Consider the following 12,628-nt stretch of genomic DNA (forward strand, 5'->3'; position numbering starts at 1 on the left):
GCTTTAAATTTACTTGAATTAAGTAAAAATACTTCACTACTGTCCACCTCTGTGCGCACACACACACACACACACACACACACACACACACATGCAGATCCATCACTGGGGCTCCACACAAACTCATTTGCAAGATATCAGACACAAAGTGCTAACAATAAACGCACACATACAGACCTGTGCTGCACTGTACAGTTATATCCACAGCAAGCTTGCATTTAATGCAGCAGCATGGAGAGGAGATTGGTTTGCAGTGCTGCTCATGCAGCGATGCATGATGATTTTCTAGTGTAAATGCACATTTGAAAACTACTCAATTTAAACATGTGCTTGTGTAAATGATGGGTTATATTTACTGTACACACACAAGCCCATCACTGTTAAACGAATGCATACACACTTAGATCTGTGTAATGCACTGCCCTTGAGAAAACCAATAATCAATCAATTAGTCAATGGTTCTGTGTATTTAACAGCTAAAGATACTCCAAACAGTTCCAGACAGTTATATTACACTCATCAGCTCTCAAAAACACTGTTCAGAGACGAAGAGAGACAAACAAAAATTTAACCCGCAAAATGTTATCACTGTCATTGCGCTTCGTATGCAATTTTACAAAAGCACTTCCTCAGAGACCTAACGTGAGATGAACAGATGTAAAAAGAATAAATCCAAATAATTTGTGAAACATTTGTGCTAAAAATTTACATTAGCATAAGATGATTAAAATAAGTGATCTGTAAAACCCATCCCGGTGATGCCAGATGAGTTATTTCCTCAACTGGGACTTGAGATGACATTTAAAGCACGTTCTAGAGAGCTCTTCCACATTTTGCACACAGAATACTTAAAATACAAAACAGGAAACTACTGGAAACAAACATGCAAGCTTTCCCAGAAAAAAGGTGATGAAACAAAGCATTTCATTTTAATTATCTAAGGAAACAAATTTGATTTTGCATTCAATTAGATCCACTCCAACACAAAATGGCCAGAATAAAGCTAATAAAAAGTGTCTATTTAATTGGTCGAGAGACCTCAAAGTCAAAACTAGGATTTATTAACAAACTCTAAATATTATAGTATTTTCCCTCGTCTCCCTTTCTTCATATCATCGAGTCGAAAACATGCTTCAAACAGATAATAGCAATTTTTATCTCACAATCTAGAGACACATTTCCTTGCAATTCTGAGTTTTTCACAATTTTGACCTTTTTTTTTATCGCTAGATGTAAACGCAGAAATGCGAGCTTTAAACTCAGAATTTTCCAGTGTAACAGTTTTTATAATCAATCTTCCGACAAGCAAAAATAGTTGCCAAGAAAGGGAAAATGTGGCTCATCCAATCAGAATTTAGAATTTATTTTTAGAATTTTAGACAACATTTTTTGGACATCGCAGCCTGTTTATTATCAAAATAAAATACAGTAAAAGAAACAAATAAAAATTTGTTCAGCGAGCCTCATGTTGCTGATAAAGGCGATGTAAAGGATGATTTTTACTCCAATGAAAGAACAAAGCCTAGCCAATATTAAATAATATTTTAGTATCACAATATGTTGCGAATTGGCAAACATTTGGATTCGAGACGAATGAGAAAGCTAGGCATCAGTTTCATCTTAAATTAATGTTTTTGGATTTACGTTTTTACAGCCTTAACTTTATAGAGGATTTGTTGTGGAGAGAAACTAATAACGGTGTTTATAATGTTTGTAAATATTTCGCTTAAGCATTTAGCCTTCATTATTTCTGAATGTTAAAGGGATAATAAAATGTGACGCGAGCTTATACGCGACTTAGGTTTATTTGTTCACTATCAAAACGCAATCTTTTTGAATCTTAAAAAAATACTTTAAAAGTGTTAAAAGATTTTTTATATTGTTTAGCAGCCAACATTTAGGAAAAACCTAAAAAAAGATGATGCTTTATTGTCTGTGACTAATGCAGCGGATTAAGATCTCTTCCAGTAAAGGAAACACCGTACTTTTTTACTATTATAAGCAGAGAAAAATGTATTTTTTTTAAACAACGCTATTAACCGGTATTTCTTCTACTCGAACCGGTTATGGAACAGTAATAGCACAGAGGAACACTGGCACAGAAATGTTAAAATATCGATTCTGCTCTGAGTGAACCGACTGAAATAGTTTTTTTGTTTAGTTTTTTCGTTTTCAAGCCCTGATCACAACCCATTAATACTTTAAATTTTTAAGATAGCCTGATAGAATTTAATGTATAAAAACAATTAAAAGTATTAATTCCATTTTAATTAATATAAATATTAATATACATAAATATATAAAAATATATTATAGTTATTACAATTAAATTATTAATTGTATCTAGTGCTACAATTATTACTAACTGCATTAAAATATATTAATTAAATGTACAAGTGATAATTAAATATATTTTATTATTATTATTATTAATTACAATATGCATTTATTACAACAATAATAATAATATCCATTTAGTTATATATTAAATTAATGTTAAATATTGATTATATATATATATATATATATATATATATATATACACATACTGTAACATCACATATAAATAACCTTATATATAATTACTCATACTGTGATGTAAGACTTTAATCATACAAACCACCCCTAGTGAATAACCAGTTTCTCTCTCTCTCTCACACACACACACACACACACGCACGCACGGGCACACACGCGCACACACGCACGCACACACACGCGCGCACACACGCACACACACACACGCGCGCACACACGCACACACGCGCACGCGCACACACGCGCACACACGCACGCACACGCACACACAAATGCAGTTGCATGTCAGAGTGCAGTGATGTTGGTCCTCTTCCAGAGACTGAAGTACACAGCAGCCATGCACGGGCCGACAGTGCACAGAGCCAACGCAAAGCCACACACACACACCACCGAGACGCAGTGCATGAACACACACACACACACACAAACACACACACACACAGCAGAGACTGTACCTAAAAATCTGCCTCCGCTTTTGGGAGGACGAGGAGTAGCCGTCAGTGGACAGCCTGCAGGGTCACATCGGAGAAAACAGTGTCCGTGGGTTACAGGAGTGTGTGTGTGTGTGTGTGTGTGTGTGTGTGTGTGTCAGGACCCACACATGAAACCACACTCATTCTACATCATTACAGGACTAGAGGAAGAACTGCTGTGATTCCGACTGATCATCGTTGATGACACATGTGCGTTTGTTTTCGTGTGATGTATCACTGATGTTACATTATCTACAGACAGATACATAGATGAAGGGCTTCTGACGAGAATGAGTTGTGACAGCTGGAAAAACATCACTTAAATGAGCTGAAATTGTAAATTCACAGCCTTTTTATATATAAAAATAAAACAAGTAATAGAAATCTTATTAAAAACTGATATTTAAAATAGTTAATAGAGTTAAATTGTTACATTGTAAAACTGTATTCCAGCATTAGATACATCAGAGCTTTAAAAACTAAATTTTAAATAATAAATAAATCATAATCATAGCCAAAAAACATGAAATTGTTAAATTATAAATGTTTTCCAGCATTCGGGGTTTTTTTGTTATACACTGATACTTGAATATTAATATATGTTAAACAGTTACACTGTAATCCAGCATTAATTAGATCAGCAATTCACAAAAATCATTAATTAAAATAAAAATATTGATTTAAAATAGAGATTTAAAACAATTAGTTGAACAACCTTTTAACAATGTTTCCCAGCACTGAGCTGTTTTGTAAAGACAACTTAATGAAATAATAAAAGTCTTGCTAAAAAAATAAAAAAAAAAACAAATTGATAAAGAAAGTCTTTATATATTATATTATATATTATATAAATATAATGACTTCCTTTAATATCTAATCATGCACGTTTTGTCTCTAAAACCAAACCAGTGGTTTTTGGATGAATGTAACATTTGTGAAACACAACTGGGTTAAAGTGTAGATTTGTGTCTCACCTGTTATCATTGATGTATCCATTCTGTGAGGACTGTAACCAAAAATTAAAAGGTATAAACATTTACAAAGTATAAAAACAGAGCAGAATAGAATAAAACAAATCACTGGAGACATTTATCGTGCATTCTGACGTTATGAACTTTTTGCACTGAACTAAGAAAAATGAGCAAGTTGATTGAAGTTGATTTAAAGAGACTGCAGAGCTGTCTGTAGTGTTTTGAGCTCATTTTTGTAGGGCTGGGACAATAAATCATTGCATTGCGTTTCGTGAATCGATTCTGAGATATTTGGAATGCATGAAAAAAAAAAAGAGAGAAAATCGCAAAGCCTTCCGGGAAAATCTCAGAATCGATGCAGAATCATTTCTCGATTCACGATGCATCGGCTCTATTATTATTATTTTTTTAGCTTGACAGATGAACTATTAATTATTCAAAAACGTATCAGCTTTTGTATCACTGAAGCATGCATTTTCTTTAAAGCTGCTTTGAAACAATCTGTATTATGAAATATCGTTGCATGCAAGCCTGTGTTCTTACTTCTCGTGCAAAGATGCGATCTCTGACGCGCTGGTACTCCTCCTCTCGCTCCTCGATGGACTTACTGCGCCGGCCGTCCTGCAGCGGGACCCGCATCTGAGACGCCAGACCATCAGAAACACGACTCAAACGTGATGCGAGAGTGAAACGGTGCGACACACACACCTGATTATCATCTTTATCCATGCTGGGATCGTCTCGCTTCAGGATGAACTTCTTCTGGAAGTCCATGCTGCGCTCATCTTTAATGTGCTCAGAGAACCTCTGCTCGGGGCTGAAACACACACAGAGTTTGATTAGTTTAATATGCATCGTTATCATTCATTAGTCGCTGTCTTACATGCGTGTGTTGCTGGTCTTGTTGATGATGACAGCTTTGCCGGTTTGGTCCACGTTGTGATCCATGCCAAAGTAAGCAGCGACTCGATGCAGCAGCATGCGATGATAAGAGGTCATCTGAGGAAACTTCTTATACTGATTACTAGAAACACAGACGCAAAAACAACCTCAGTATAAAGAAATGACATGCATTTATCACTGCAGCACAACCCTTCACCATAATAATAATAATAATGATAAAAGAATAAACAACCAACACTACTGCAATGCTCACAATCCACCATAAGGGGGCAACAAATATCCTCGACACAATAAAGGGGGAAAAAACACCAACATATACTATAATAATAATAAAAAAAATAAAAAAAAAAATATATATATATATATATATATATATATATATATATATATATATATATATATATATATATATATATTAATTATACAACATATTATAATTAATTTTAACCAATGTAAATAAAATTTTGCATACATTTTTACAAATAATGAAACAATATAAATATATTATTATTTTATATTTAATTTAATTTTTTTTTTTTTTTTTTACAAATTTAAATTGTTACAATTTCATCTATTTGGTTACATAATTTAAATATTTTAAAGACTATATAAATATACATAAAGCAAATATATAATTTATTATTATTAGCTTTATTATATTTATTCATATTAATTTCATTTAATTTATTTACATTAAATATGAATTATTATACAGACTTACTTGTCATCATTAATGAAATCCAGGATATCCTGTTCCAGCTTGAGCAGCATCATTCTGTCTCTAAAAGAATAAAAGAGGAGTAAAAGTGATGGACTTAAAGTGAAAACTAATCAAAAGGAAGCTGACGCAGTGTTCAGATTCACATACATACTCTGATGATGAAGGACACGCATGAAATGACATTAATTTGTAACTAGGGATGCAACAATAACAAAATCTCACGATACGATAATATCTCGATATGAAGTCCACGGTACAATACTGATTGCAATATGAAAAAAATTTATAATTGGGGGAAAACTTTTTAAAGTTACATGATTCTATCTAGTGCACTTTGAGAGTTCAGAATGAAGTTTAAGAAGACTTAAGTCAGAAAGAATTAGTGAATTGACTTCTAGCTGAACTTTAAATACATTACTAGACAGAGGCTGTCGTACCTGGGGTTGTTCTTCAGTGTGTTCACCAGGAACTCGTGCACATCTATCCCTGTGGAATCAGTGTATTCCTGACTGGAGTCTGGAAGAGGACAGAATCCGATGGGAACGTCACAACTAACCCTTGACTGAATTAATGAGGGTTTGTAAGGCTGCAAGTCAAGTTATCAAGTTATTTATAAAGCGCTTTTAACAAATACAGATCGTGTCAAAGCAGGTTTACAGCATTAAACAGGAAAATTGTGTGTTATGATAATTTTAAACACTCAATTTTCAGTTCATCGTTGAATTCAGTGATGCTTCATCCAGCTCTATACAGTTAAAAACAGACTTACAGGTTATTTAGTCAAACAAAAAAAGTCATTATCATCATAATAACATTTAGTTGCATCATGACACACAAATACAAATATTTAAGTGCTTTGAATTGGCAGATTACGTATTCATGGAAGTGGGCGGAGCTAAATATCTCTTTACTCGCTGAAATTCTCTGATTGGTTGAATTTTTCTGAATTGCATCATGGGTAATGTAGTTTTTCACCACAAATTCAGCTTACAGCAAACGAGTCTGGTAATTCATGTAAATAATGTGCTTTAAAAATATCTGTCTTTAAAGGTTTATAAGTTATAAGGTGAAAATGAATGGAGTTTTTACTTTACTTCAGATTTATTGTATTCTATGTTGATAGCAGGAAGAAGTCTCAACGAAACAAACCATTAAAAAGGAACATCTTACCACGCGAGAGCATCTTTCGTGGAGTTTTATCTTTCTTTTCCCTTTCCTCATTCTCATACTCATCTTTCGAGGATTTCTCCTCCTCTTTATCAGATGGACAGCTGATGTGAAGCTGAATGATGTCCTTCGTGGGCGGAGTCAGAATAAACACATGAATATATGAATATTAATGACCAAATCCTAAAGGTGGCTAACAGAATCAGTGTATTATATAGTATCGTATATTTGCCTAAACACACTTTGCACAGTCTACACTTAAACCTTTTGATCTCGGAGTCTTAGTCCTGGTAAAAATCATCTTGAATAATGCACAATTCTTTATAGTCTGTATTTACCTGTGATTCTAGAGGACCGTCGCTTGAAAAAGACTCTTCACAAACTGCAAGACTCCTCACCAGCTTGACCTTTGCATTCGACTGAGACAGAGAGGAGAAATACACATAGAGATATAGAGATGCATTATGAAAAAAAAAATGAAATAAATAATAAAAAGTGAAGTTTTATTCCAGGCTGTTAGCTTCTGGTGCTGTCCATCAACTAATTAGAAGTCAAAATGAAATCCATTTACTTCAATTTCAGTTCAGTTGTTGTGCGCGTGAAAACTTGTGTCATGCGTGAGAGATTGAGTGTGTGTGTGTGTGTGTGTGTGTGTGCACAAAGGCATCAGAACTGAGTGAGAGGTCGACAGGAAGAGTCTTGCTCTCGATGAAAACGAGACATCAGACCCTGCATTTATTTAAAGGACTGCTCTGGTTTCACATGCATTTAACACACAGCTTCAAAATGCTTTATTTAGAGACTTGGGAAACTTTACGACTTGCCATGAACCCTTTAACCTAAGTCAATGCACAAGTGGTAATGCATCATCACTCTTTTTTATTTGATTTGATTATTAATAAATATTTTTTTTTCAAATATTCTTTATTCTGTTAATTTCCCTATTCTTTTTGTATTTGATTTCTTTTTATTTATTAAGCAATTAACAGAAAGCAAAAGAAAAAAATGTCTCTTGTTGATTTTGATTGCTTCCTTTGACCTCATTTGTAATCGCTTTGGATAAAAGTGTCTACTAAATGACAAAAATGTAATATTTCTATTATTATCCATTTATTTTCTCTAATACTGCTAATTGCATGCAACTGAATGGTCCATTCTGATTTTTGCATTGAAAATAAATAAAACAAAACATTGTGACTGAACCTACATCCATAAACACAGATGATAAACTCGAGCGACTGCTAAAGCGTGAACCACAGAAGTGTGTGTGTCCTCACACTTTACCTTTGCCCGTTTCCTAGTGTGGCCGTGATTCTGACAGCGGCGCTGCGGGGAAAGACCGAAATATTTATCAGTGAGCATTACAATCATTCATTAATGATGAACTTCAGCACCAAACAAAAGCTCAGCTGGAAACTGACAGACACTTGGAGCTGACAAATAACATGGAGACGATGCTTTTTATTTATTTTTACATCAAAATATGGCTTTGCAATTAATCGAAATACAGTTTCAGCCTCTTGCAAGGCATAGGCTTCTTTATTATATGCTTGATAAGCTAAAATGTAACTATATACATTATTAAAAGTTTCTTTAAAAGAAAGCAATACTTGTATTAATCAAGAACACATTACATTTATTAGAAGTCACAGTAAAGACTTTTATAAACAAGTTTCTATTTCAAATAAATGCTGTTCTTTTGGACTTTCTATTCATCTGTGAATCCTGAAAAATAAAATGCATCACAGTTTCCACAAAAATATTGTTTCCAACATTGATAATAATCAGAAATGTTTCATATTTTCATGATTCCTGAAGATCATGTGACACTGAAGACTGGAGGAATGATGCTGAAAATACAGCGGAGCATCACAGAAATACATTACACTTTAACACAGATTCACACAGAAAACAATTCTAATAATATTAAAAAAATGTTGATGCATTTCTGAAAATAAAAGCAGCCTTGGTGAGCAGAAGAGACTTTTTAAACAATAAAGCGTCTTACAGACACCAAAGTTTTGGACGCTAATGTAGCAGTCTGAATAAGTGCAAAAACATCATCTAGATTTTAGAAAGAACACGGAAAGTCTAAGTAACTATGTTTCTATCCACGTTTCAGAATATTGCATAAAAACCGCTGTATGGGAATGCCAAGATGAGCATAAATGAAAAAAAATGTGCATAAAAAACAAACTTTTCATCCGACAAGATAATAATATGAATAATTTCATTTATAACGCACTTTATATTTCAACAAAATCCCAAAGTGCTACACTTTATAAGAAACACAAGCTCTGCTAAAAAGATGGCCACGTTTAAAAGCATCCACAGACTGATTTCGTTCGTGATATTTAGTGGCAGTTTATCAGCAAGTGATGATTTTGTTCTCTTCGACTCGTTGGATGTAAACTGAGCTCTATTCGCAAATGTTTTATGGGACATTCCAGTTTTGTGCACAAGTTAAATGCGAAGCTTTGGATGGAAACATATAGCTAGTGTGTTTCTGTCTCACCTGTGCGTCCTGCGAGAGGCTGTCGTCTGCTTCTGTGCTGTCAGCGTTTGGGTCTTTAGCGAGCCCCGATGGGATGCTTTTGCCACTGATGCCTGCGGAAGCATCACCCTCCTTCATCCCGTCGGGTGTGAAGACCACAGACATGATCCCTCAAAACACACACCTCACAAACCCTGAACACACAAACACAAACACGTGAGGACGAGGAGGAGGAGATGCTGTTTGAGCTGTAAAAATAGATTTTTTTGGTCAGTCAGTCTTTACCTGACACACCTGGGGCTGTAGTGTGATGGTGTGTGTTCTTCTGCACGTGTGTGTGTGTGTGTGTGTGTGTTCCTATGGCTGAGATGAGGGCGGGGGGGACATCATGTTGAACGAGTGTCTTCTCAGTTTCTGTGCATGCTGTGCGACGTTCTCATAGACACAGACGTCACAGCTCCACCTGCTGGAGAGAAACACTGCTTAGATGAGATGGAACGCATAAACAGATTAACTGGAGATATATATATGTGTGTGTTTAAGTGTGAATACAGCAGAGGCAGTATGAATGTATCTGCGTGTGTAAACAGACATGCAGCAGTAGCGTGTGTGTGTGTGTGTGTGTGCATGAAGTCATAAGCCCTGTTTGGCATGAAACACTAGCACACTGGTTACTGAAGAATGTGCAGTGTATACTGTACACCGCCTACTAGGTTAAAAACAGCAGTATGCAGTTATAAACACAGTTGTCACATGAACCGAAATCAGAATGAGCTTTACTGCCAAGAGTGATGAGATGAGAGAAGCATCTCATTTTAACATATTTTGTACAAATGTCTAATCTGTTCAGAGTCCAACCGAATGCTGAGTGAAGAAGGACGACAGCAGAGACGACGGCGTGTTCATTCATTATACTTTAAATAGAAGAATCTATCAAGCATTGCATTGTGGGATACTGTGTATCTAATGCAGGGTGCTGCTCATTTGGGAAATGTAGGTCATCCAGGATTTCTGCAAGAAGAACGATCACATACTGCACAGTTCACACACTACACACACACACACACTGCAGAAACATGATGAGGAGTGTGACAGCGTGTGACTCTTACACAATAATGACAGAAACGACTGAAGTGTGGCATTCAAGCATTCATCCAAAAACACATTAGACCCATGTGTGTGTGTGTGTGTGTGTGTGTTGGGGGGGTGGGGCAGTTTGTGCACTAGGATCTAGATTGAGTAACTTGCCATCTGCTGTAAAACACACACACACACACACACACAGGAAATGCTTTTAAAAGCACAAGTGGAAGCACATAATGCAGCAGCGGCGTGACTGAGGTGAGAGAGCGGAGGAAACTCCAGCACTGACGTCATACTGCAGAGAGACTGAAGCAGACGGGTGGAGAGAGAGATGGGATTCCCAACTGCAGAAACCACGTCACCAGCAGCACATGACACCGCCGACCAATCACACACACACACACGCGCACACACACACGCACACACACACACACACACACACAGGCACACACACAGGCACACACAAGCACTGCAGCGACGAGGCCATCCTCAAGAATCAACTAAAGCAGATGAACAGCTCTGAATGAGGAAGAAGAGCGTTCATGAATGAGCTCTGTCTCCCCCCCCCCTCCCCCTCCCTCTCTCTCTCTCTCCCTCCCCCCCTTTTGCATTGCCAAAGCATACATATGAAAAGAGAACATATACAACAGTGTAATTTGGAACAATATAGCAATTAAAATAACATCTGAACAAGTAATATTAGAAGAACAATATTTAAACACATGGATGCATATAAACATATGACGTTCTAAGAGTTATGTAACGGATTATTTATTATTTACAGATTATTTATTCATTTATTTAATTAATAACTGGGTTCAGCATTATCTACAGTCATGAGTATTGGTATATTCTCTGGATGTTGGTGTCTTGGCTGTGTCTCAGGAGTTGGCAGGCTAATATAAATCTTGCCGCTATATTTGCACATTTTTCCCCGAGAATGAAGGTGAGTTTTTCGGTTGGGGTGCAATTATTAAAATGGGGAAATACTTTGTTTATTTTGGGATAATAGTGGTTTCTAATGGTTTGGTATTTGGGGCAATGTGTGAGGAAGTGCAGCTCTGTTTCGATCTCTCCCAGAATGCAGTGGGAGCAGAGTCTCTCGTCACGGGAGAGCCAGGTTTGTCTGCGCCGGCCCGTCTCTACGGCCAGACTGTGCTCGCTGAGTCTGTACATCGTCAATGTTTTCCTGAGTTTGACATCAGTCACTGTGCTCAGGTAGTGTGCCATGGTGTACTCTTGATTTAGTGCCGAATAACATTCTAGTTTGTGTTGGTTTTTAATGGTGTTTGTCCAATGGGTGATGTACTTGTCTTTTTCTGTGTTGATGATTTGTGTGGGCCGAATGGTTGAGAGTGTGTGTGAGTCCTGAGGCTGGCTGATCTCAGTCGGTTTGATCTCAGTCAGTCTCAGTGTGTGTGTGTGTGTCTGTGTCTGTGTGTGTGTGTGAGTGTGTGAGAGTGTGTGTGAGTCCTGAGGCTGGCTGATCTCAGTCGGTGTGATCTCAGTCAGTCTCAGTGTGTGTGTGTGTGTGTGTGTGTCTGTGTGTGTGTGTGAGTGTGTGAGAGTGTGTGTGAGTCCTGAGGCTGGCTGATCTCAGTCGGTGTGATCTCAGTCAGTCTCAGTGTGTGTGTGTGTGTGTGTGTGTGTGTCTGTGTGTGTGTGTGAGTGTGTGAGAGTGTGTGTGAGTCCTGAGGCTGGCTGATCTCAGTCGGTGTGATCTCAGTCAGTCTCAGTGTGTGTGTGTGTGTGTGTGTGTGTCTGTGTGTGTGTGTGTGTGTGTGTGTGTGAGTGTGTGAGAGTGTGTGTGAGTCCTGAGGCTGGCTGATCTCAGTCGGTGTGATCTCAGTCAGTCTCAGTGTGTGTGTGTGTGTCTGTGTCTGTGTGTGTGTGTGAGTGTGTGAGAGTGTGTGTGAGTCCTGAGGCTGGCTGATCTCAGTCGGTGTGATCTCAGTCAGTCTCAGTGTGTGTGTGTGTGTGTGTGTGTGTCTGTGTGTGTGTGTGAGTGTGTGAGTCCTGAGGCTGGCTGATCTCAGTCGGTGTGATCTCAGTCAGTCTCAGTGTGTGTGTGTGTCTGTGTGTGTGTGTGAGAGTGTGTGTGAGTCCTGAGGCTGGCTGATCTCAGTCGGTGTGATCTCAGTCAGTCTCAGTGTGTGTGTGTGTGTGTGTGTCTGTGTGTGTGTGTGAGTGTGTGAGAGTGTGTGTGAGTCCTGAGGCTGGCTGATCTCAGTCGGTGTGATCTCAGTCAGTCTCAGTGTGTGTGTGTGTGTGTGTGAGT

The 12,628-nt window shown here is 37.3% G+C and overlaps 1 protein-coding gene across 8 annotated transcripts in view; it reads right to left on the minus strand.

Annotated features, from left to right (window-relative positions):
• Positions 1 to 12,628, minus strand: part of LOC132160684 (R3H domain-containing protein 2-like) — a 59,111-nt gene that overhangs the window by 20,243 nt on the left and 26,240 nt on the right. For 4 of the 8 annotated variants that reach the window (XM_059570331.1, XM_059570329.1, XM_059570324.1 and 1 more), the window contains exons 2-13: positions 9,553 to 9,733; positions 9,289 to 9,461; positions 8,058 to 8,099; positions 7,112 to 7,192; positions 6,777 to 6,900; positions 6,044 to 6,122; positions 5,607 to 5,666; positions 4,866 to 5,006; positions 4,691 to 4,799; positions 4,526 to 4,621; positions 3,986 to 4,017; positions 2,994 to 3,047 (exon numbers count right to left, since the gene is read on the minus strand). In XM_059570331.1, the coding sequence (XP_059426314.1) occupies positions 2,994 to 3,047; positions 3,986 to 4,017; positions 4,526 to 4,621; positions 4,691 to 4,799; positions 4,866 to 5,006; positions 5,607 to 5,666; positions 6,044 to 6,122; positions 6,777 to 6,900; positions 7,112 to 7,192; positions 8,058 to 8,099; positions 9,289 to 9,432 (962 nt within the window). In that variant the 5' untranslated portion in view covers positions 9,433 to 9,461; positions 9,553 to 9,733. The remainder of the gene's footprint in view (positions 1 to 2,993; positions 3,048 to 3,985; positions 4,018 to 4,525; positions 4,622 to 4,690; positions 4,800 to 4,865; positions 5,007 to 5,606; positions 5,667 to 6,043; positions 6,123 to 6,776; positions 6,901 to 7,111; positions 7,193 to 8,057; positions 8,100 to 9,288; positions 9,462 to 9,552; positions 9,734 to 12,628) is intronic. The other 4 variants (XM_059570327.1, XM_059570325.1, XM_059570328.1 and 1 more) reach the window with 3 other exon arrangements.

This window comes from Carassius carassius, chromosome 17 (assembly GCF_963082965.1).
Source record: "Carassius carassius chromosome 17, fCarCar2.1, whole genome shotgun sequence".
NCBI lineage: Eukaryota > Metazoa > Chordata > Actinopteri > Cypriniformes > Cyprinidae > Carassius > Carassius carassius.